The sequence below is a fragment of the Lissotriton helveticus genome, chromosome 10 (assembly GCF_964261635.1).
Source record: "Lissotriton helveticus chromosome 10, aLisHel1.1, whole genome shotgun sequence".
In the NCBI taxonomy this organism is placed as follows: Eukaryota; Metazoa; Chordata; class Amphibia; order Caudata; family Salamandridae; genus Lissotriton; species Lissotriton helveticus.
In genome coordinates, this window is record NC_136071.1 from 227,790,841 (window position 1) to 227,816,340 (window position 25,500).

At 43.7% G+C, this 25,500-nt stretch overlaps 1 protein-coding gene across 3 annotated transcripts in view; it reads right to left on the reverse strand.

Annotated features, from left to right (window-relative positions):
- LLGL1 (LLGL scribble cell polarity complex component 1) overlaps positions 1–25,500 on the reverse strand; it is a 380,653-nt gene that overhangs the window by 10,348 nt on the left and 344,805 nt on the right. For all 3 annotated transcript variants that reach the window (XM_078665185.1, XM_078665184.1, XM_078665186.1), the window contains 2 exons: positions 14,130–14,224; positions 11,730–11,853 (listed from right to left, as the gene is read on the reverse strand). In XM_078665185.1, the coding sequence (XP_078521311.1) occupies positions 11,730–11,853; positions 14,130–14,224 (219 nt within the window). The remainder of the gene's footprint in view (positions 1–11,729; positions 11,854–14,129; positions 14,225–25,500) is intronic.

A 25,500-nucleotide genomic window follows, 5' to 3' on the forward strand; every position in this document is an offset into this window, starting at 1 on the left:
TTTACTGCACATAAAACTAGTATCAGGGGCAAGGGCTTCGCCTCAGCAATCGCTCTGAAAGCACTAAATAGCAAACTTACGGGCCCATCTCTTCTTCCTCTGACCCAAGTAATAAAAGCTAAACTGTTGCCGACAAGAACATATGGGAGTGAAGTATTGAGAGGCAGAGATGCTAAGACTCTGGACAAAACTGTAATAGCTGCATATAGGATAATATTTAGCCTGCCCAAACAAACTTCCCCGGCCCAAATCAGGCTTGAATTTGGCATCCAGAAACAGCGTGGGACAAAACACGAAAAAGCAAACAAGGAACCTTGAACAACCATCTATGGGAAGAGCTAGAACTACACCCAGCCTCACCAGCCGCTAAGTACCTCAAAAGGAGCCTGTTGAATCTTGGTTTACAACAGCTTTGGGATACCCCGACAAGCCATAGAACGCTGAAAAGATTAGTCAAGAACACAATAAAGTACCTCTCATGGATTGAAGACAAGGCATAATTTACAAAGAGGTCACACTGCTGGATGATCCAGAACTCATATACCACCCAGGCACCGCAGAACTATCTTGAACTAGGTTATTCAAAAACAACAAAAATGAAGTTCTTAAAGTACAGGCTGGGTTTGTTACCTTGCATCTGCCACTTCCCACACTGGTTAAAAGAACAGGAGGGCTTTCTCTGTCGGTTATACAGCTCAGCGCCTGAGGACATGCCGCACTTGCTGTGCTCTTGTGACAAATTGCTGGAAGAACGTAAGCACCTGCTAAAATCCTATTTTAATGCACAAGGGATCTGCTCACGGAGACAGGCAGTTCTTGCCTGCCTTGCACCCCAGGATCCCCAGTTGAACTGTAGATTTGTGAGGTTTATGATGGCAGTGGAAAAGAAAATGATAAAAGCGGACTCTTATTTGCCTTAAGACATTTTTTGCACTTGTGAAGCTCAGTAAGGCACTAGAAAAGAAAAACATTATGATATGCTCTTAACTGTCTTTTAAATAATTGTGGTACTTCCTGACTTACAGCAGAACAGTAGTCTTGTTAAACTTTTAAAGGTTGAGGGAAAGAATTTGACCAAAACCTGTTTTTAACTGTTTTTAGTTCGTTTTTTTTTAATGGATCTATATTATTTATTGCTAACTAAATCATGAGATTTCATGACTTTTCTTAGGAAGGTAAATTTGTGAGTTGATATCCTGTTTCCTCCTTTGTATAGAGAGGTAATTTAAATGTTTCTATTTGTCATACTGTTTATTTTAAAACCTTTGTATTGCAATGGTTTTAAGTAACTATGGAAAATAAAATGACCCTTAATTTGAAAAATGAAACTTACCATCTCCTCTGGTCCCACGTTGCATCGTGCCTCCTCTCTTCTCTACATACAGACAGCAGGCAGCCTCCCTCCCCTCCCCTAAACCAATCACAACGCTGCAATGGCAGTGTTCTGACTTGTTAGGACGCCGACCCCACAGGCATCTATGGGGAGGCCACTTTCTCCATGTAGGCTGCATGCAGTCTACATAGAGAAAATGCAGAGTGCGTATGACTGGTTTGGTCGGCCCTGGGGCCGACTAAACAGTTAGCGCACTCAGAGTGGGCAAGCAACTCCTCCCCTGCCTGGAGCAGGAACGCCCGCCCGCGTGCCCCCAACCATACCCTGCCTTCCGCTTTCTCGCAGTGCGAGAAGCAGAAACATAAAATGGTATTTAAAATACCATTTTATGTTTCTGCTTCATGCACTGCGAGAAAGCAGTGGGGCGACGCTACTCCGCCCACATGGAGGAGCCGCCCCAGTGTTACTAAAGGGTGAGCAAACGCACCCATTTCTGGGCCACTTACTGCTTGTTAAGTCGTGAATAAATAACAACGTGTGGTAACAGAATGAACTGCACCCTTCGTTTTCCTATGCAGTCTAGTGCTTTACTATTCAGTCCTGTATCCCCACAACTACTATATAACACAGACGTCAACTGAGCTTTGATTATACTGGCCCACTCAAGTGCTTTTGCAGTTCCTCATCCCCAGAACATGTCGCACAGCCCCTAAAATATGAAAGTCCTTAGCGCTTTGCTCATAATGGGCCTCTAAAGCACTTCTGCGATCACATGCTCATGTGCACTCATCTCTTCAGCAGTGCTCATGCATGGAAGAAAAGAGACCAGAAAGAAGCTGATAAAATAAATGAGAAGATGACAGCAGAACAGCACAAAGCAAGAATGGAACAGAGGGAGTGAAGAAAAAGAGCAAGCAAGAAAACAAAAAAAATAGAAAGTGCTAGAAAACTTACTGAAATCCTTGTAAATGTTTTGAGAACTGCAAACTGGACGGGCATCACAGGGCAGCTAATGACCTTGGCACAGACATTAAAAGAAGCTTTTAAAATCCTTTCCTTAGTGACACATGATTCCACCAACCTCATACGCAGTGGTATATCAAGCCACACAGCATACTTGGAAAGGAGTGGTCTTCTGGCCCCATACTCTTTAATTTTGGTATTAATAAGAGGCCTTTCTTATTGGATCTCTTTCCGGTCGGACAGCGGAATCTTCACTTCTTTTGTTGAACTGATAATTTAAAAAAATACATTTATGCTGATTGATAGGACCTTACATTTCCCTTCGCTCATAATTGGAAGTATAATTTCTGGTGTAATTGTTTTAAGAGTTAAGGGAAGGGCCCCTCTTTCCGTAGGCTGGTCACCACTCTTACTATGGAACTGGGGGCAATCTGCCAAGCTTTATTGGTCATATTCTCTTTGGCTACCCCCATCATAAGCGAATTACACTCATCTAGTTTGGAGTCTACCAAAGCCCTGGCCACTACTGCTTTATCTTTCTGAGCAAAGTTGTCTAACCATCTTTACCGGATACTGTAGATTGAACAAGGAGAGCGCCATTTGACAGGATGCGGAGATTAGTAAAAAAATAGTAATCTTCACCTTGATTACATAATTATTGTGTCCACTGGTGACGGATTCCTATATTTCACTTTGTTATGCATAAAAAAGCATAGACAAAATTCCTTAAAAAAACAAATCCCCATCCTCTGAATTTCAGGAATGTTTTCCAAACCAGCGTACACTCATTTTCAAAGTAAAGGACAAAAAAGAAGAGAGAAAATGATAAATGTGAAAATATGCAGAATAAAGAAAACGTGAAGAAAACACACGCAGGTGGAGAGATGCAAGTAGAGGAAAAGCAAGGACGGATATTTATAATCGAGAAATGGTAAATCGGTTAAAAAGAAAATAATGAAGAAAATCAAATACACAAAAGCAAGGGAAAGAGATAGGAGGGAGTGAAGGAGTGAATACAGACTAAAAGGAATGAGAACTTAAAATGTGTGGCGGAGAAGGAGTGAAAGATATGAAGGGCACTGTTTGGAAAAAATGCCTCTGTACATAGCAGGTTAAATGTATTAATAATGTACCGACTGTACAGCTCAATGCTTAATCTGGTTGGAATGGATTGCTGCTGTGGCGGTGGGTTTACAAGCTGAACAATGTGCACCCTGCAGGCCACAGGTTCTCATTCCAGTCACTAAACTGTGGGCAAGTGCTCTTGCTGCAGAGACCGGCTTATCCTTCCTATCTAATCCCTGTGAGACCAATCAATGGAAGTACTGAAGTAATCGGTTGTATTATAATCCAGTTTTAGTGAAATAGATCACACCCTCTCGCACTACTACTGGATTGTGTAACAGAATATACTCATCACTGCAGCGCGTTCATTAATCTAGTTATTTGGGAGAGATCACACATTGGAGGGTGGGAGATGTTTTTCCCCAATTTTTCGAACTTTTTAGAAGTGCTAAGGCGCAGGTTCTATAAAGTCCACAAGGTGGCACTACAATGCTTGGGAAGTTCTACTCACTAATATTTGACAATTACTAGAGTACGAACTCGTCACAAAACCCACCCAAGTGAAATGTAGGACGTAGTTACATAATGAGCGTGAAAACATGCTGTTTTTGTAGTGCAGAGCAATTTTCAAGCACCAGGGTCGGAGCGAATGCATACATTTTCTCAGAAAACAGTAATCTCAGAACGGCTGTCAATCACCCCTAGCACAAAGGTATCTGGAAGGAGGCCTGGTGCAGCGGCCAAACTGTCAGTTGCAAATCAGATATGATATGGGTTCGAATCCCGCCCCTCCACTTGACCCAATTTCTTCATCGATTCAGTCCCCTTAGCTGACGAAATTAGGAGTACGTAAAAATGGGTAGAGGCTGGTGTGATTTCTCCAAAAGGAACCATGTAAATTATCTCACATGAAAACAGGGTGCACTGAACATACTTGAGAGATAAAATTACACTGGGAGACACTTAATCCCTTCGTATTTTTAGGTTGGCAGTCTGTACCTGACAAAAAAAGATATAGGCCTAGGCTTCAAAATAAAAGTGGACCACCATTAGCAAAAAAAACGGGATTACATTTGCAAATGAGGACAGTTTTGAATTTGCAAAGATATGCCGTACAGGTGTTTTGCAAGATATGGGAGACTTTCTACAGAAAGTGTTTGTGGTAAATAACAGCTCACTAGGCCTAGACCATAAACAACCCCAGAAACAGCCGAAAAACCAGCCCATCCACTGACTTGTCAGCCCAGCCCTTCTGGCACTGTCCGACGGCCCCAAAGGCCAAGCCCACCCGGTCTGTACTGAATGCAGTGGCGTCTCGGTCACTGAACAACATTAACAACTTAGTTTAATTTTCCTTCCTTATACTGAACACCGTATGAGACACACACTGAATATAAATAGAGAGCAAACGGAGAAGGCACAGAGATGTCAACAACACGCCGGAAATGGGAGATGTGGACGCAGGTGGCGGGCGGGGTTTCCATCAAACTGGTGACTCGATGAAGGCCTAGCAGTGGGAAGGCTCAAGAAGGCAGAACAAGTTAAGAGTTGCAAGCATGGAACTGAATCAGGGTGGGATCACCGGTCTCTTTAGCTAGGAAAAGTAACTTTGGGGGTCCACTGGTGTGCCCTATCCTAGATTATCTTCACACAGATTAATAGTTTGTCGGGACAGCCCCAAACCCTTACAAGTGCTCGGGCTAAGCAGATTCTGCTCCAGGTAGGACATGCGAGTCCAAGTCAACATGGTCACTGTCATCAGATGCGAGTGGATGAGCCACAAATAGCCTTCAATTGGACTGAACCCAAGATCAACCAAAAATCACAGTGAAGGTGGGGCATCTGTCCAACACTGAAGGAGGGGTTTCCATTTCTAAGTGAGGCCAGCTTCTGTTCTGATGGCCTTAAGAAACTATCATTCACTGAGTGTGTAAAGAGGCAGTTCTCCATGGCAGGGACGATCACAAGTTTGACAAGCTGGGACGAGAATAAGGAGCAGGCAAATGAGGTAGGTAGCAGGAAAACCAACCAGTGGTAAGCAATGGGGGGGGGGGGCTCTAACTCAATCTATATGCCTGGAATACAACAAATTAAGTGCATGAACTGTCTAGAAGGCTCCAAATTTAAAACAAAAAGAAAATACCCGTTCATAAAAAATGCCCTATTCCCACCTCAGTCTCGACTTTCGTTGGTGACAACTTTTGTATGTTACATGCGGAGTTAATCCATAACTGCATATTTTCTGCTTGTCTCCCATCATGCACATTGAATATGTACGACCCACTGTTTGTTGGGGTTTACGGTCTCTGCCCAAAAAACGACACCCTCCCAGCACTGAATTCACTGCACTGGTCCACAGTGGTGCACTACAAGGTCTCTTAGAAATAGTTTACCGGTCATGTCTCAGCAAATATCTGCTGTTGAAGGGCCCCCACAGGATCCAAGCTTTCCCCTAGTACATGAGGATTCATCCATACAAAAACAGCTGACCACAATCAATAAAGGCCGAGAACCACAAAACAAAGTGAAACTAAAATTGCATGAAATAAACAGACAAAAAAAAAAATCTGTGTGTCGTATTTTCTAGAAGTAAAGTCCTCCTGGACACAGAGAACGTCCTGTGCTTGGTCAGCGAAGCGGAAGGGGGATGCACAACTGCTATTTGGGACTCTGACCTAATTCGACTCCCAGAGACTGCTGCTGCCACAATGAGAAAGAAGGGCTTCCAGGCTGGCTCCAGCGCAGGCCCTGCACATGGCCAGCACAGCCTCCCCAAGCCCCAGACAACAGCTGGGAGCGGCACAAAGCCGATTTCAGCTGCGCTCTGAAGTATAATCCACTGGAAGGCGAAGGAGATACTCGAAGCATCAGGGGCTGATGCAGGCAGCTAGCTGGGGTCCGCAAACCAACAAAGACCCCCTGGCACAGAGGGCTGCAGCGGAGATCAAACAGACCGTTTATAAATTAAGGCACCCGGTTTTCCCTTTTTACAGGAACCCATCTATTTTTCGGTTTACGTTTTTACCCATGTTTAAAAATAAATGCAAATTCCTTAAATTCCTTTTTTAGTGATTCTAAATCCTGCCAGTCATGACTGCTAGGTCATTAGATGCTCTGACTGACTGGTAAGGGAGTTAAAAAGAGAAAGCTTTTCAATGAGGCTTAAACAGCTGTAGATGTGCACGAGGTTGATGCGAAAATGCACTGGTTTTGGAGTGGATTGACTTATATTCTGCATCTATTCATATTATTTAAACCACACCGGGATTCAACCACGAGTGTACATTTATCCGTTATATAAATGTGGAAATAATAATAGCTTCCGTTTTACGTTTTTTCCACAAAACCCATTATAAATTTAGATTAACAGATAAAATGATCAAGTCATAAGTGTCGCTAAATAGATGAAAATGTCACAAAAAACAAATACCAGAGTACAGGGAGCCCAATTTATAAGCGAGTGAAAAAACAGCCACAGCTAAGCCTACAATGAAAGCTGTTCAAGCACACATCCCCCACGCCACTCCGCTCAACCGCCTCAGTCAGGCAGACAATAGGTAAAAATGCAACTGTGTCAATCAACAAAGATTAAGGGATGAAAATAATTTTTAAAAAATTTGTCTGCTCCCTTCACGAGAATCTCGAGCTTGAAACGGCTTTTTCCAAGGCTGGCCAATCAGTGAAAACCATTTGAACCAACTGGGTTAGCGTGGCAGTTGAGAGCCGCTCGCTTGTATAGCTCCCTGCCTTTAGGACACAAATGAAAAAGGATAGGGTTTCATGGTTTACAAACATCAATTGGGTTTCCTACAAGAGTCCAGTGCTCAGTACTCCACGGTATTCAACAGAAAAAGAAGTGGTGCCCACCCTCAAGTTTCACTTATTTATTTTATTTTATTTAAGAGGTTTTATATAGCGCTGGCTGGACCCAGGAGTATCAGAGCGCTTTACAAGGTGTTTCCATACAGGTACAGTGTTGTATAAGCACAGACATAGGATACATGACATCTAGATAAAAAAGAAAAAACAATTGCTAGACACTATGAGTCATACAAAATAGCGGTCACAGTTTGGCGGGAAGCCTCACAGGTATACAAAAACATGCAAGAGAACTGACTGTCATGAGGAGGGGAGGTAAGGTGATCAGATAGAAGGAAAGGGAGTTGGCCAGGCGGGTGGTCACAAGTCATATGCAGAGCAGATAGGTGGGGTGATGCAGAGGGGCGAGGCTACAAGGGAGGGATTAGAAACCCCAGTATTTATTAAGGAGAAGAAGTTTGAGTTCTTTTTTGAAGCTGGGGTAGGACTGGTTACAGCGGAGGTCTTTAGGGAGAGCATTCCAAATAAGTGGGGCATTGCCTGAAAAGGAGCGTGACTGAGTGGAATTCTTTTTCTGAAGGGGGGGGATAAGTAGGAGGGTGTTGGAGCTTCTCAGTGATCGCGTGCAGCCTGCTTTGGTCAGTTTATTGGAGAGGTATGCCGGTGTGTTTTGGTGGAGGATTTTGTGCGTAATGCAGGCGGTTTTATATGTGGATCTACCTTCAATGGGGAGCCATTTAAGGGCAGGAGAGATGTGGTCAAATCGTTTGCAGTCCGTGATAAGCCTAGCCGCGAGGTTGAGCACAGATTTAAGAGGTGCCAGGTGGGTTTTGGGAATTCCGGTGAGGATGGCATTGCCGTAATCAATGCGCGATAGAGCAAGCGATTGGACTGCCAGTTTAAAGTCATCAATTGGGATGAAGGGCTTAATTTTCTTAAGGTTACGGAGGGTAAGGAGGGCTCCTTTGGCAGAGTTGTTGATGTGAACGTTGAGAGTTAGTCGGTTGTCAAGGGAGATGCCCAAGGATTTGACTGAGGTGGCTAGGGACAGGGAGCAGTTGAGGGCGTTAAGGTCTGTGATCCACTTTTGAATGGGGAGCTGGTTGTTTTTTGGGGAGAAAAGAATAATTTCAGTTTTTTTTGGGTTAAGTTTGAGATGGTTCGAGTGGAACCAGGCTTGAATTTTGATGAGGGTGTTGTTGAGGTGGAGGATGTCAGCATGGGTTTTTATCTTATGGTAGAGTTGTGTATCGTCAGCGTAGAGGTGATAGTTAATCCCTGCTTGTTTGAGAATGAGGGTGAGAGGTTCCATGAAGAGGTTAAAGAGAGAGGGAGATAGTATGGATCCTTGTGGAACTCCTAGAGAGATGGGGGAGGGGTTCGAAAGGCAATTGTGGATTTTAATTTGCTGAGCGCGGTGCTGCAGGTATGAGACAAACCAATTATGAGTCATGCCATTAAGGCCGAATCGTTCTTTAAGGACTTTGAGAAGAACAGAGTGGTTAACGGTATCGAACGCTGCGGAGAGATCAAGGAGGATCAGTAGGCTAGATTCGCCATTGTCAAGGGAGTGGTGAATGTCATCTATAATGTTAAGCATGGCGGTTTCGGTGCTGCAGCCTTTCCTGAAGCCAGATTGAAGAGGGTCAAGTAAGTTAAAAAGTTCAATGTGTCTGTCAAGCTGAAGAAGGACACATTTTTCAAGGGCTTTCGAGAGGAGGGGCAAGTTGGAGATAGGACGGAGGTTGTTGAGGTCATTAGGGTCAGCCGTAGGGTTTTTAAGAATGGGGGTGATTTGTCCCAGTTGAAGGGAGGTGGGGACACAGCCGGTGGCTAGGGAGGTGTTAATGATCGAGGTCCAGGCAGGTGTGATGATATGTTTGAGGTTTTGGACAAGTTTAGAAGGGAGGGGGTCTTTAGTGTGGGAGGAGGGTTTAAGTTTTGCAATGATGTCAAAGACATCTCTTTCAGTGACAGGCTGGAAATTATGCCAAGCGGCGTTATTTTTAGGGTGAGTGTTGGGGGGATTAGAATCTTGGAGGGTGGAGGGAAAGGGGGGGGAGTGAGATCAGTATTATGGAGGGTCGTGGAGGGGGCGGGGGGGAGTGGGCAGGAAGTAGGTGCGGTAGGGGGGATGTGTAGTATGGAGGTAGGGGTCAGAGTCGGCAGGAAGGATTGCTCTATTTTTGTAATTTTTTCAGAGAAAAAGAGGGCTATTTCTTCGCATCTGGACGTCGAGGCCATAAGTACAGGCGGAGCGGCTGAGGTTTGATTGCGAACAATGTTGAACAGTTCTCTGGGTCTGTTTTTGGCTTGGTCAAGTTGTGTTCTGAAAAAGGATGCTTTTTGTTTAAGGATGTGTTTTTTGTAAGAGGATCTTGCAAGTCTGAGGCGAGCTAGGTGCAAGGGGGAAGGGTGCAGTCTCCATGTTCTTTCCGTCTGTCTCAGTGAGCGTCTTTCATTGTTAAGCTCCGTATTAAACCATGATTTGGAAGGGACGGTTCTTTGGTTTTTGAGCTTAAGCGGGCCAGGAGGTCTAGGGTTTCAGTAACTGCTTTGTTGTAGTGTTCAGTAAGTTCATTTGCGCTAAGTGAGGGCGGAATGGCGAGAAGTTGGGCATGGAGTTTGGATTCCAGTACGTCCGGGGGGATATTATTCAAATTTCTGGTCAGTTTCACTGTGTTACTGAATGACCAGGGGGTTACCCTGGTCATTCGGGGCTACCCGACTGCAGACCTGCAGCATCTAACCTGTGCAATGGATGGTTTTATGGGTGATAACAAGGCGTGCCACTGAAACAATCCGATATAGGGCACAAATCGTCTAATACAATGTCACATTTTTTCCAGCATGCAAGAAATCTTGGAAATCCACATGCAGGGACTAGCGAGAATAAAGTTGCAGATTAATATTGCCAAAGGAAACCAGAGTCACATTGTGCATATAATGTCAATATAGGGGCTGAGCAGGTTTTTGTAAAAGGTGACAGCTGTGCACTCTGTGTCGCACAATATAAGTGTTCATGTGAACGATGGAGGCAACAGGAGTGCAGTCTCTAGTGATTATTATTTTTTTATAGGATCCACATGAAAAGAAAAACCACTTTAATTAACTCATGTGCCAATAATACATAGGAAGATACATGTTAATGTCAATGAAAAACAGGTTCTGCCCTCCTATAACTGCTTCCCAACTCCGAGAAAAGTGGTACCGTCCAACAAGGGAACCCAGAATGCCTCGCTGCTCACCTATCATTGTTCCCCACGTCTTCAGAGCTCAGTGGTATCTTCCAACAAGGGGACCTGGATCGGTTTACGGAAACAATTTCCATCACTGCCTTTATGCAGGAAGTTTACTCTAACCACTGATTCCACACTCACTCCCCACACTTTGCTCTTCTGACCTTCATCTTGCATCTCGTGACAGAAGGTGGCTCGATCAACTAAGTCACATAGAATACAAACGAGAGCCATGACTGCGAAATGTATAACTTACCCTCCCTGCAGAGACCTCTTCCAGCATCCGAGACAAGCAACCTCAACTACCTGTCAACCTAACTTTAGTCAAGATTCTGAGCGAAAGAGGCATGGAGATATGTACCTCTTGTATGTTTACCTCTTGTTTAGGCATGCTTTTGTTCACATTTCAGATATTAAGCAGCGTCCCAAATATATTTGCACTGAATCAATAATTTGTGGAGTGAAACCCAAGTTCACAAAGGGCAACTTTAGGAGCCATTTGTATGGGAGTATTGGCTTTGTTGCTTATTATAAAAGTCCATGGGAGGTGTACCGTACAGTCTGCTAACGGCACTGGGCTCCAGTCCAGTTCCCATGTAACTGCCCAAAAAAATCATTTCTGAGCGCAGGGCCTTGAGCCCAGAGGATCTTCCTACAGCTTGTTGTCTTTGAAGGTGGTTTTAAGGATTCTGTAGGTACAGCCGCCCGTGGTTTTTATATGCAGTTGAGACTGATCAAGTGTTTCAGATAGAGGCACATTCTGACTGCACAATGTATTATTCTTGCCATTTCTGGGAGTCCGCTGTGTAATACTGCAGTGAGACAGGAATAACAAACTGATCCATCACACGCAAACTGGAAAAAAATTGAGGGAGCATCGCCCTGAACATTTTCAACTGAATGATACTCTCATTTACTTACCATACTTGGGGAGGCAGAGAAATAGTTACACTCTGCTGAATTGGGTTACAACTTGAGCTTGTTTGGGAGTGAAGGCTTGGAACAAGGAAAAAGGCTCTATGAAAGGCACGGTCTTTGAAATCATATCTAGGTTATATTTCCCTTATGGTGCATGTACATGAACATTAACGAGCGAAGGAAGACACCATGGGTGTCTTGTAAGCTACAATTTATTGGCCTAATTGAAAGGGAATTTACAGGTTCGTTGACACAGGTCTAGGGGTACATTTAGATACACACTTGGAAATGTACTTTTTCTCACACAATCAGGTGGTCTACTGTTGCATACAATCGAGTACAGTAAATCTGTATCAATAGGTAACAGAAATGTAGAATAAACTATTACGTACGTCAAAAAATCCTTCACTTCTTCCACCGTGATGTCACCAGTGGTGTCATGTACATTGTCTATGCTGTGATTGGGGGAGTCTATTGATGACGGGGACAGTGTTGTTGGACTTTCCACTGGTGTTCCTAGAGAGGATAGAGCACAACATTAAAAATCTTTCCCACAGAAAAAGTCAGCTTGGATACGAATTTTCATCCCTCACATCACCACCCAGGATCCCGCCATAAAAATGTAGATTAAGCTTCTAACAGCTTAACCCCTCCCATGCTCATTACGAGCTGAGCTCGTCCTGAGTCATGGCCCGTGGAACGCTCAGGTATGGGGAGAATTCCCCTGCTGTGCTGAACGTTCCACGGGAGCCAATGCACCTGTGACGAGTTCAGCTCGTCATGAGCACAGGAGCGCCGTGCCTCATGGCGAGCTCAGCTCGTCATGAGCATGTGGGCGCTGTGCGCGCCCCCTCCCCCCCAGCACAGCGCAGGGAATAACCCCCGCAGTGAAGGGGTTAAAAGTAAACAATGACAGTCCCAAAGAACGACTGCCGTATATGCCAACCAACATTCGGACTGCAAACTATTCACAGATGTACAGAAGCTGTTACTGCTTGGACAAGCTCGATGTGGTTAATTTCAATACTTCCGAGTTACCACATTATCAACGTTGTGTCCTTTAAGCAGGACGCGATGTTGTGAAGTAATACATCATCAAGTTACAGAAGCTTTAAAAGCTATAGTTAAGTGGATTATTTGAAGACTGTGTTACTAGGATACCCTCAGATAAAAGATGACTGCGATGTACTAAAAGACAACCATATCCTTACATTGTCCTAGCTACTGTTGAGCCTTTAATGACGCGCTAGTTGGCATTTATCCATGCTCATCAAAGACTCCTTATGGTAAAACCCCAAAACAATTCCATTCTGTTTATACCTTGGACTGGACAACAAACTCCTGAAGGTGAAAATGTTGAAAACGGGTCAATGACCTAGCTGTTTCTAATGTCCTATTACGTTTGAGCAGTGGATCCTGTACCCCGGACTCCCAGTGTCTTTTCAACGGATTTACCCTTTCCGGCAGCAGGAGCCGCGCAATGGTAGCCAAGGCCACTCTAGGGTCTATGAGAGAAGACCGCACCTGCTCGTAATGTGCAGTCCCAAAAAAAGTAACATCTCTCAAACGCAAGACTTATAAGATAACTCTTGTAGCTCTGGTGGGAATACAAATTATACAGTGATGCACCAGAGCCCCAAAAATCCTAAAGCAATCTCACTGGCTGGTCCAGTCTAGATTAAAGATAAACCCAATTAATATATTGCGTAAAAGCTCGCGAGACAGCTGCTGTCACCATCAGCCTGATAACAGTCAGACCCAAAGCTCAATTAATATAATAGATATTCCGGGGAGGGGGTTGAGGGAAGCTAACATCAATTGTTTTTCCCTCTTATTGCTTAAACTGAAAGCTGAGAAACAAGACAGAGCTGACATTTTGTAAACATCTTAAAGGTAGGCTTTCTTGAATTATGAATGCCTATCACTGTACTCTACCACTGATGCCCTATGCCCACTTGCTCATAACTAGACCATTTTGTGCTTATATATGTGGCTGCAGGGAAGGCTTTTGGGCAGTGCGGCCGCACTGGGCGCTGACCTGTGGAGAGGGGGGCGCTGACCTCCGGTGGGGCACTGTGTTCAGCAATACCTTATGTTTGGACAGATGAGGGGCACTGTTGCCCGTTGGTAGTGAGCGTATCTGAGGAGGTGCCATAAATGACTGTCGCACCGGAAGGCACTAGGGCTAAAGCCTGCCCTGTGTGGATGTAAACAGAGGCAACAAAGAAAGCAGCTCACTTTATACAGGTTGTCAAGCTACACAAAAAGGCCCTTTCACCTTGCATAACACTTTGATGGGTTTCGCCTGAACACATGATGCAGTCCAAATAGAGTAAGACACACAAAGTCCTTTCCGAAACCATATGGACATTTCCGTCAACACGAACCATCAACCGGACCAACCGCTCACCAGTAACCATAAAAGTAAAGAGGAAAGGGATACGTTAGGCGGATAAACGCCTGCATACAAGACCTGCATACCCCAAAAGGGGGAAATCCACATTTACAATGTGCTTTATTAAATCAATAAAACCCTAAGGTGGAGGGTTTTGGGAAGAGGCACTTGTAACCAACCGAGTGAGCATGACACCTAACCTTCCCCAAGCTCCCATCAGATCCGCCTACAGAAGACAACAAGCGTATATAGTTGTTTCATACAACATGATGGGGGTCAACATCTCGGGTTCAGAAATCGCTTTGTTAGGCTCTTCTCCTCTACTTAAAAAAGGAAAAGGGGTATTTGTAGAAACCCACAGACTCCAACCAGTCTTTGGCCTCAAAGTCTTCCTCACCTGATCCATCAAGCATGGAGTGGTACGCCTCTGAACCTTGCAGGACATGGGTCCCGTTGGCATGATTCATTTTCGGAGATCCATTCATATTGTTGCTGTGAATGAAAGAAAAACCATTTAAAAAACTACAATAAAATACATTGCCCTTGGTGCTGCAAACAGCCGCAAATTATACAAGTTTCATTGTCCAGTAAAAGCAGTTTAGAGGTGATTAAAACATGTGGCGAAACAGCAGTACAACTAGTTTAATTGAAAATAAATAATAACTTTTGTTACACAGCACTTAATTCAGTAGTTTTGCACTGCATTGTATCGACAATACTATTACACAATTTAAAATTTACTCATTTGACTTCAGGAGGATGAAAAATAGAGTTGGCCTTATTGGTGTTTGAATTTGTGACCCACAGATATCAGCAACAAGTGCTCAAGCCCTTGATGGCTCTATGGCCACTAGGTCAATCTCCCTCACATATCATAAATTGATTAACCATGCTACAGACTCCCTGATAATGCTGAGAGAGAAATGGGTAGAAGACCTGTCAGAAATAGACGAAGAGGAGTGGATGGAAGCCCTTGCATCTCCACGGGAAGTGGCAATCTCTTCGGGACTTAAGCTAGTACAACTGAAACTACTACATAGAACGTACTATTAACGAACAGCCCTAGCCCGGATGGGTTATAGAGAGGACGCAGGGTATAAGAGAGAATGTGGAAGGTAAGGATCGTTCTTACACATGTTAATGGACTGTCAGATCATCCGTCATTATTGGATGAGGGTACTAGGATGTATGTCGGAAGTGCTGGGTCCCAAACTCGACCTAGAGGGCAAAAGGTGCTTACTTAATATGTGGGGTCTGACAGATCTCAACAGCAAAGAGAGGCTGTGGACGACCTTGGGACATATGGTGGCGAAACACAACATCGCCAGGCTATGGGGCGCGAGAGAGGCCCCAACACTGTCCTCATGGAAAAAAGATATGGACTGGTTTATGTTTACAGAAAAAACAGTATGTATCCAGGGGGTGTACAAAGCAATGGTCTAAAGTATGAGCGAAATGGAATGAATATCGCGGAAAGATATGTATCCCCAGTTGCTCCCTACACACCCCACCCTTCACTACGATAGGTCTCCGACTTGAGTAAATTCAACGTATGTGTGATTCTGCATGCTTACTGGGCCATTACAATCTCTTGTCAGATGCATTTAAGTTTTTCTGTATGTTGTTTTTCCACCATACTATTGTACTACTGCATGACTGCTCTCAATAAAAAGAGTTATAAAAAAAAAAAACAAGTGCTGAAGCCGCCAACCAGTCTTACTGTCAACACAGAGGGTTTCTCGATAGCACTTTGAGCTCACCACTGGTTCAGTATAAGGGTGCAAGGCAAGCAAAGTGTTCTTCAGGCAACACTGCCAGCAACATGGGGATTCTTGGGGTTGAAGCGACTGTTGAAGACCCTGTTGCAAAAGTAACTGATGGCATGTTGCTACCCCTTGTCAATAATCCACCTATCTCTAAAAGGAAGAGTTAAAGGCCACCCAGTGAGTGATGTCACAGGAGGTCTCTACAGCCAAGCAGAAAAAATCTGGAAGCCATGCTGCTGGTGGTTAACAGTGCTACAGGACCTGATAAAGATTACCCCCGGCCCCCTTCCTTATGCTGGATGACCCTTTTAACTAGTGCACTATTAGAACTGGACTTCACAATCTCTATTATTTGTTGGGCGTACTCTCTTGTTGCCTCGATCATGCATGAGGTAGTGAGTGCTCAGTACCTTGCCCTGCTCTCGTGCGACATTCGGGCTCTCGAATGCAGCTATCGAACTCTGTGCCTCAAAATGGAAACATTTATTGTCTGCATCCCTGCTTTCTGGCTGCTGCACTGCCTCCTCTTACTTTGTATTCACAATTTCACCTTCAGGGTCCCACGAGGCTCCCTTATTATTTCCAACAATGGACTTGCCAGACCAAATCACCTACTTGGCTCGGCTTCCACACTTCTGCAGGAGACACTCTGCAGCAATGGCACTCGGACACTCAGCAAACAGGAGCAGTTTGTCCCTATATGGCTGCCTCTGGTCTGGGTGAGTTTGAACTGGCGTACACTTAACCCAGGCAAAAGGAGGGACTGGGCTAAACCTTTTGGCCAGACTATTCAGGCCATCTCCCACAGGCAGTCTCTCGGATTGTTACTTTAGGGGTAAAAAAAAAAAATAGACTTTTGTAATTACATTTATTTATGGAGCGGTTTTGACACCTTAGAATAGATCCACTTTGGTGCATTAGCTATATGGGGCGTGGGGGTGTACAGAAGTTTAGTTGGACAGTACTTAGAATCTGATGAGCACCATGTCCTCCATCTAGTGAAGCAATCTTCTCAATTCAATTGTTTTTACCTTGGCAAATATCAGTAACTGGGATGTAAAAAGCAGGTGCTTAAAGGGGTGTGGCCTGTATAATTAAGAGCGTGGATTAGATTGCAAACTAAAATTCCTTTAGATTGCCACCCTACTCACACATTTACACAGAATCGCAAGTGCAACTGGCATATGTGATCACAGCTCTGTGCGCTCTACAGAGAGGCCAAGCATTGGATGCCCATGTGTTAGGAACACCTTGTTGACCCACTGATAAGACACTGTGAGAAACTTGTACTGCCTTCGGCCTCAGCTCAGTTGCGGCCCCTAACATGACCTATATACGACTCAGTTCAAAGCGGACACTACATAAGAGTAATATGTTCTCTGAAAAAAAATACCGCAAAACATCCTGGAAGTAGCTAACACTCTTAGGGAAAAGAAGATTAGATAAGGCATGCGAAATATAAACAGCGATGACTTGCATTACCCTAACTTTGTTACACTCTTTCAGTAATCGATCGGTGTTTTTGCCTGTGTAGTTAAGGACATGAATTAAGTCCCCGAAACAGACTCATTTCTATGTCCGTTTTTAACTACTTTCAGGTCTCATACCAGGAGCGGCCAGGTCCACTTAAAGCCCATCGTTGGCACGTTTTCACCCCTCTTCATAGAAATGCCGAACCGCCATTAATACAAACATTTACAAAATATTTTGTTCATCGTTTAGGACGAGGCGCATGATGTGGGGGAGGGCATGGGAGGAAGTTAGCCAGATGAGCGCAAAAAAAGGTTTCTTACATCACCCGGGAAACATTGAGGTAGACATTTCCAAAACATTCGCGTGACAGAAACGAGAAATGTAAAAAAACAAATTTAAAAAAAACATAAAAATGCCAAAAAGCAATAATCATAATGTCCCTTTTAGTGCACCGAGTCTAGTTTACTCCTGCAGCTGTTTCTCTGCCCTCCACGTCACCCCTGCAAGATCATTTTCAAATTGGCCCAAAGAGGACACGAGCCAAGAAGCTGTCCCCGGCCCGCTCTCTGGAGGGGTCCGCGCCCTGCTCCGGACATGAGGCAGAGATTAACAGCGAGCGCCGGGCGGAGCCGACGCGTGGGCCTGAGCAATGCGGCACCGGAAGTCAGGACGCAGGGGGCCTCCCATCAACCCCACACCAGGAATGACACACCCGGTGTGAAGGGCACACCCCAGTCATGTTACACCTCCTTCCCCCGCCTCTAGACGCATCCCTGGCCCACTGCTCCTCGGTCCTCCCAGGCCCCGCTTGCTGACCCCTTCCTCCGGAACCAAGCCCGGTTTAGCGTCTTCATCTTGAATACTGAAACGTATACAAGCCGCCGCCTCAGGGATGATGCTAGGGTAGAAAACATACGACTAGGCCGATTACAACCATCTGTCCAATCACAGCCGATCTCCAGAGGCATGATATCATTAAACAGAAAATACGCAGAAATGTAGTCAGTAAAATTCTGGGTTTTTACCGAGGAGTAGGTTTCGCAACAGAAGAGTAATCCGAAAACGACGTAATAACTAAAAAAACACATTGTATTAGTAAAAGTGTTCGGGGTGTGGGCGCAAAAGCTGCATTTCCAAGCCTGCTTTTTATTTTGTTGTACAAAAAGATCAGCCATCACCAAACAAAGCACTGGCGAAACTCCCGATTCAAGACTTTCCCGTGATCTTCCGTGTACTTTTTTAGGTCTCGCCTGTCGATGCGCATGCGCATCGAGCAAGCGAGACTATAGGGGCTCATCGACTCTTTATCTAACTTGCAAGGAATCGTGGCGATTCCTTGCAGTGCCCGTGACTTTTAAGCTCAATGCGCATGTGCATTGAGCTTAAAAGCGCGTGCACAGCCGCCCGCATTCCTCCGACACCTTTGAAGTGAAGCTTAGCTTCACTTCAAAGGCCCGGCTTCTTCACACCCACATGCCGCTCTGCCCCGCTCCGCCCCCTCCCCTGAGTCATCCTGCCTGCCCTCGACGTTCCCCCCGCCCCCTCCCGCCACGCAATGCCGAGAGCTTGTTGTTAAAAAGCTGTTCTTAGTGCCTGCGTTGTGCCGAAGGCTGCCTCTCAGACACGGAGTCTAATGTCACCATGCCACGGCACCGAGTCCTAATGAGCTCTCGCTGGCCCTCATCCACCGGTCCCTCGTCTCCCTGCCGTGGTATGCTCTAAGCACGCAGAGGGGAGGGCCTTACTGCACCTCTAATCTGTCACACTCCCGGGGCTTGTAATTGATGTAGGTTTGTAGAGGATCTAATTCTAGCTCTCGGCTTTCGGGGTTTACCAATTAAACTGCAATAGCCCGTGCAGAAACTGCTGGTGATGCGTTAAGATTCCCATCTGATGTTTAAACAGTTTGCCAGTGCACTGCCATGAAAGGGAATCTGTTTTTAAAATGTAAGCAAGGTCAGGAGCAGGCAAGAGCTCCGGGAGTTTACATATTTTACCCCAATAAGGCACGGAGATCAGTATCCAGCTGTCCTCCCTACTCTCCTGTTCGTTTACGGGCTTCCCTCCTTCCTGTAATATTACAAACTCACCTCCTCTGCGTTCACAGGGTGCCCTCCTCCGTCCTCCTTTACATGTGTACAAGTACTGATTTCCTGTACAGATGCATGTTTGCATTTCCTATATATACTAATGTACTCTAATCGTAATGATCCACCAGCCTCGCTCGTCACCCTCTATACTTTCATGTGCTTACCACCTCTTCTATACATTCACACGCTTCTCCTCTACTTTTGCAGGCTATGCCCTCTTCTGTATACTTACAGTCAACCCTCCTAATATACCTTGGCACGAGTCTCTTTTCTACTGTACATTTGCAGGCTTTCCTTCTCCCCTGTACACTCACATTCATCCCCACTTATTCCCTCCAGTACGTTCCCAGGCCTCTCTGCTATAAATGTATGTATTTCCCGTCCTCTCAAGAACCCTCTTATGCTTCCGTCTTTGCTGTTACATTAACACGCCTTCCCCCACTGTCTGTACATTATCGTGCTACTCTTCTGTACATTAACGTTTCCCTTCTCTTCGGTACATACACATGTTGTTCTCATCTCTCCTCCTGTACATTTACATGCGTTGGCCCTTTCCTCTAAATGTAATTCTTCTCTGTGCATATGTGTATGGATTGGCATTTTAAAGCGCAAAGTTAACTAGGAAACAATAGAGTGCTATACATCACTTCAGGGAATAGGTAAAGGGTCTTGTATATCAAATTGGGATTAAAAAATACAATGCACATATTGCATTTCTGTTTTTTGGGAGGTACAGGGAGATTAAGTAATTTGTCCTGAATTGCACAATGTTAAATCAAGCGCCGGGGCCGGAATTCAAACCTGGGTCCCCAAATCCCAAAGTTGGCAGCTGTAACAGCTAAGTCACATCTCCTACCTTTATTCATTTACAAACCCTCACTCACCCTCACCCTCACTCACCCTCAACCCCTCAGCATCACACTCACTCACCCTCACTCACCCTCAACCCCTCACCTACCCTCACCCTCAACCACTCACCCTCACCCTCAACCCCTCACTCGCCCTCACCCTCACTCACCCTCAACACCTCAACCCCTCACCCTCACTCACCCTCACCCACCCTCACTCACCCTCACTCTCACTCACCCTCAACCCCTCACCCTCACTCACCCTCAACCCCTCACCCTCACCCACCCTCAACCCCTCACCCTCACCCACCCTCAACCCCTCACCCTAACTCACACTCACCCTCACTCACCCTCACCCTCACTCACCCTCACTCACCCTCACTCACCCTCACTCACCCTCACTCTCACTCACCCTCAACCCCTCACTCACCCTCAACCCCTCACTCACCCTCACTCACTCACCCTCACTCACCCTCACCCACCCTCACCCACCCTCACTCTCACTCACCCTCACCCTCACTCACCCTCAACCCCTCACCCTCACACAGTGCAATAGGTCTCGGAGCATTTGAGTTAGAGCTTTTACATTTGTTTATGGCTTTTTTTCTTTGTAATTCTTTAGCATTGCCTACAGGAAACAAAAATGCTAAAGATTTACAAAAAAAACCCATAAACAATTCTAAAAGCACTAACTCTAATGCTGCGAGACCTATTGCATTTCCAATGCTTGTTTTATTGCGTGAACCATCTCACACCTGCAGCTGCCATGGGCCTAAAACGAACACGCCACAAAAGACCACTCGGAACCACTTACTCTGCTCGGAAGCTGAGCAGGTTGAGTGCCAGCTGCAGATGAGAAAGCAACCAGTAGGTCACATCAGTATGTTTGATAACATCTACGAACAGTGCAGACTCAGGCCTTCATTCTACCGAGGTCACTCGAATAAGTGGTAGGGAGCGAGGATAGCGTCAAGAGATACCTCAGGTCAAAATGTTTCCACAAACACACGCACACCTTAACAGTCTGTCATTACAAATCAGGATTTTGCACAACTTTTATAATTTTATTTTCTCAGATATATTTCAAAATCGTTTATCTCCACAAACTGATTTCTTGATTAGTTTTTTTCCAGCTTTCCCCCTCCGACATCACTTTTGTTTTTTACCATGGTTCATTAACAGGTCTTGCCATCAAACCAAATTCCATTTAGCATCGGTGTAAGAAGTATAGACTTGTATGATAATCGATCACTCTATATGGGAGAGTTTATATTTGGAAATTAGTGTAGCTGCCATTATGCACAAACAGAAAGATAAGAGGGTAGACTTTTCACATATAATTTAAGGATAGAACTCGCTCTTGGACTTTGGTCTAGTCAAGTGTTCTCTAAATTAATTCTACGAATGGCAGATTCATACCAGCATTTCAGTACAACCATCTAGGATGCAAATGCATTCCAGATATATTGTTGGGAAAATTCGCTTATTTCAATTCCCTGAAAATCTAATATTGATTCAGCATTCGTGCACTTATTTTGTACATCTTCGGTCTAGGCTTTTTACTTTTTAAAGAACCAGCAACATCTCTTGCACCAAAGAAAGTGTGGGGGGCAGAAACTTCTAGTTTCAAAAGACAGGGTATGGTGTGCATTCACATCTCCATCGTTGCTGGGAAAAAAAACTGAACTGCTAAATTAATACACCAAAAGCAAACAATATTGTATTGTAATTGCATTTAGATAGCGCTAACTAACCCATACGAGGCGTCAAAGCGCTTTTTCGGCGAGTAGCACGCTACTCTGGAGCCCTTAAATGATAAATGGTGATTTAGTATAGTGAAATACGAAATTAATTTCAGTGGTGGATACGTTAGTCAGCTGTTAGGATTGAGAAGGAGAGTGGAGGGATAGAAGAGGAAAAAGGTTTGCATTTATATAATGCTTGCTATACAGATGAGGTGTTGAAGCGCTTTTCGGTAAGTATCACGCTACTCCGGAACCAAAATATGAACTTCGGCACACCAGGTACACATCAATCATGCCACGAGTACTGCAGCTTTGTACACTGAAGGCTGGGGTGGTGGATATATTCTTTTGTGGGTGTTTTAACTCTTTTTCAAGAATAACAGGGGAGAAAATAGGCACACAACCTTCATTACACATATTTCATGACAATTATATTAAAGTGCGAGTCCCAAATATGGCAAAAATCAGCTATAACTACTGTACATTTTAGAGGTCCACCTGTATAATGAATACAACCAGTAAGGTTCTCAAACCCCCAAAAATAAAAAAAATCACAGGTGCTAAACTCACCGGTCTTTTCCTTCATTTCGCAGACCACGCTGAAGAGAGCAGGTTTCATCCAGTGGCAGTTCAGAGCCTGATTAATTGAACATATATAAAACAAAACTTGAGGCCTTGTCAGGAGAAGGTTGCACTAATATTAATATATATATATATATATATATATATATATATATATATATATATATATATATATATATATATATATATATATATATATATATATATACATACACACAAGTTTTGTTTTATATATAATCAATCAATCAGGCTCTGAACTGCCACCGGATGAAATCACGCAAACTTTTTTCCCTCTTCTATCCCTCCACTATCCTTCTCAATCCAAATAACTGACAAACATATCCACCTCTTCAAAACACACACATATATATATATATAAATAAATAAACACCATCAACTTGGCTTGTCCTTGTCGACCCATGGCGCTTCTAGGGCCGGTGCAGTATTCCTCGGCGGAGCCACGCCGAATTATATGAACACACCTCCTTCTCAGGAATGAAAACGCACTCGCAGGATCTTCTGTTCTTAAGTTTTAATCACTCGCAATTTCCAACATCATATAAATACCGACGCGTTTCGCCACCAAACTGGCGGCTTGTTCACGGTGGATATTTACTTTTACACACAATCCTCCATTAAGAAGTGATCTACAAAACACGTGATTTCTCTTGTCACTTCCTGTTGCTAATTGCTAAGAACTGTGGGGTTTGTAGTTCAGCTATTACATTTTATACCCAAACAAATATATGAATGTTTACACTTTTATGGCAATTGGCATATTCTATTCGAAACTCGTTTCTTATTACAATAAGTGTTTAGATTTCTGTATTACAGACCCACGACATTTATAATTTTACCGTAGTTGATTAATACTTTATCAAACTTTATCGATAGGGCTATGCCCACAACCTCGAATTTACCGCCCACATTTTGTTTGACGCGGGATTCACCTTTTTTTTGTTATTTAATCTGGTTATCCTCAACCACTAGGTCGTTATTACTGTTTGTTTGATTATATGATGTATACATCATACAGACTCTTTACTCGCACCCCAGTGGGCATTTTTAGTATTTTATAGTCGTTATTGTGTCCGAGCCCTCCAGTGGGCTTCTGATTTTAACTCAAGTTTCATTATGTCATTGGGATAAACATTTCCTTTGCCAGAAATTCCTATGTATATCTCTATTTATGCCATGCCATTTGACAAAAAACCCCACTTCATCTCAGCTTTTTTCATATTTCTTCATAACAATGACCCCAGGAAGAGTTAATATTTAAGATCTTCTTTCGACTATTTACAACATAATACAAGATTCAATTTATAAGGACATCTGTTACTACAAGTGTACGTACAGTTCCTCACTTTGATTCAGACCATTTGGGTGTGAAGTTCGAAAGTTCAAAATTTGTCGTGATTCTCTACATCTCAATTTTCGCTCTCTATCTCCACCTCTCACATGTGGGATAATGGTCTCTAGTGCATAGAATTTTAAAAGTTTCCAATCTCCATTATGCATGGTTTCCATATGTTTCGCAACGGCATTTCCTCTGTCCTTATTTACAGTTGCCCTAACATGTTCAAGAACCCTTTTTTCAATTCATTTTTCGTGCTACCAATATATTTCAAAGTACAAGGACATTCGATCACATATACAACAAAGTCAGTCTTACAGTTTATCAGTTGTTTGATTTTCCAAGGTTTATTATTTGGTAAGGTTACTTCTATTTTGTTGACTGCAATCTGACATACTTTGCACTGTTGACATTTCACAAAGCCTTTCGTTTTTAACCACTGAATGCCCTTCTTTTTCTCTTGGTCTTGATGATGACTGTGTACCAGTCTATCTCTCAAATTTGTGGCACGTCTGAAGGTGACCTCTGGGTGTTTTCCCACTATTTTCCCGATGGTTTGATCTAGTTGTAACAGTTTCCAATTCTTTCTCAAAATGCCAACAATCTGTTTAGATTCTCTTGTATGATTTATGATGAGTCTCACATGTGGTTTTTCTGATTGTGAGCTATCCTTGCATTTTGGTTTTATTTGAAAGGCGTCCTCTCTTCTTTTCTCATTGGCTCTTTCCCAACATTTTTTGATTACTCCTTGTTTATAACCACGTTGTTTGAATCTCATCGCCATTTTGCAACTGTTCGTTTTCCACTCGTGTTCTTCCTAACAAATGCGTCGTAGTCTTAAAAATTTGCCATATGGGATGTTGTCCTTCACTGTTGATTTATGGAAACTGTCAGCATGTAGAGTTGAATTTGTAGACGTCTCTTTTCTATGTAGTGTGGTTTCTACCTTGTTGTTGTTGATATAGATTTCTGTGTCCAAAAACGTTGCTTTTTCACAACTGATATTATATGTGAATCTTAGATTTGTGTCAGTCGAATTCAATATTTCAAAATATGTTTCAAATTTCTGGGCCGACCCATCCCACACTATTAAGAGATCGTCAATGTATCTCATCCATTTCGCTATTTTGTTGACATGTTGGTCATTATCCGGATGCCAAGCCACTTGTTGTTCCCACCAACCCATAGCGAGGCATGCATACGCTGGGCTGAAGGAGAAGCCCATTGCGCATCCTTTGATTTGTTGAAAAATTTCTTCACCAAAGAGAAAGATGTTCTGGGTGAGGCACATCTCTATCATATCCATTAGCATCTGGTTATGTTTTTTGAATTGGATATCTTTCTTTCAGAAAAAAAGCACAGGCCATTAATCCAATATTGTGGTCAATGTTTGTATATAGTGAAATCACGTCCATCGTGATTAACATGTAGCTCAATTGCCATGGGAGCTCTTCAAGATGTTTGAGTAGATCAGTCGTATCACGTAAATATGAACTTAAATTCAAAACAAAAGGCATAAGAAAAAAGTCAATGTAGTTGGCCACTGGTTCCATGAGTGAGCCTTTGGCCGAAACAATCGGCCTCCCTGGTGGTTTTAGTGGGTTCTTATGCACTTTCGGCAAGAAATAAATTGTGGCAGTTATAGGGTGTTCAGTCATCAGAAACTTGCATTCATCATTGTCAATCAAATTATTTTGCTGCCATTCCAGAATTTTTTTTATCTAAGTTTGTTTTAAAGATTTTCGTTGGATTTTGATCCAATTTTCTGTAGTACTTTTTGTTTCTTAGTTGTGAATGGGCTTCAGATACATAGTCTTTTTTTTATCAAGAATAACAATATTACCGCCTTTGTTGGCCATTTTAATTGTTATAGTTTGATCTTCCATTAGGTTTTTTAATGCTGGTCTTTC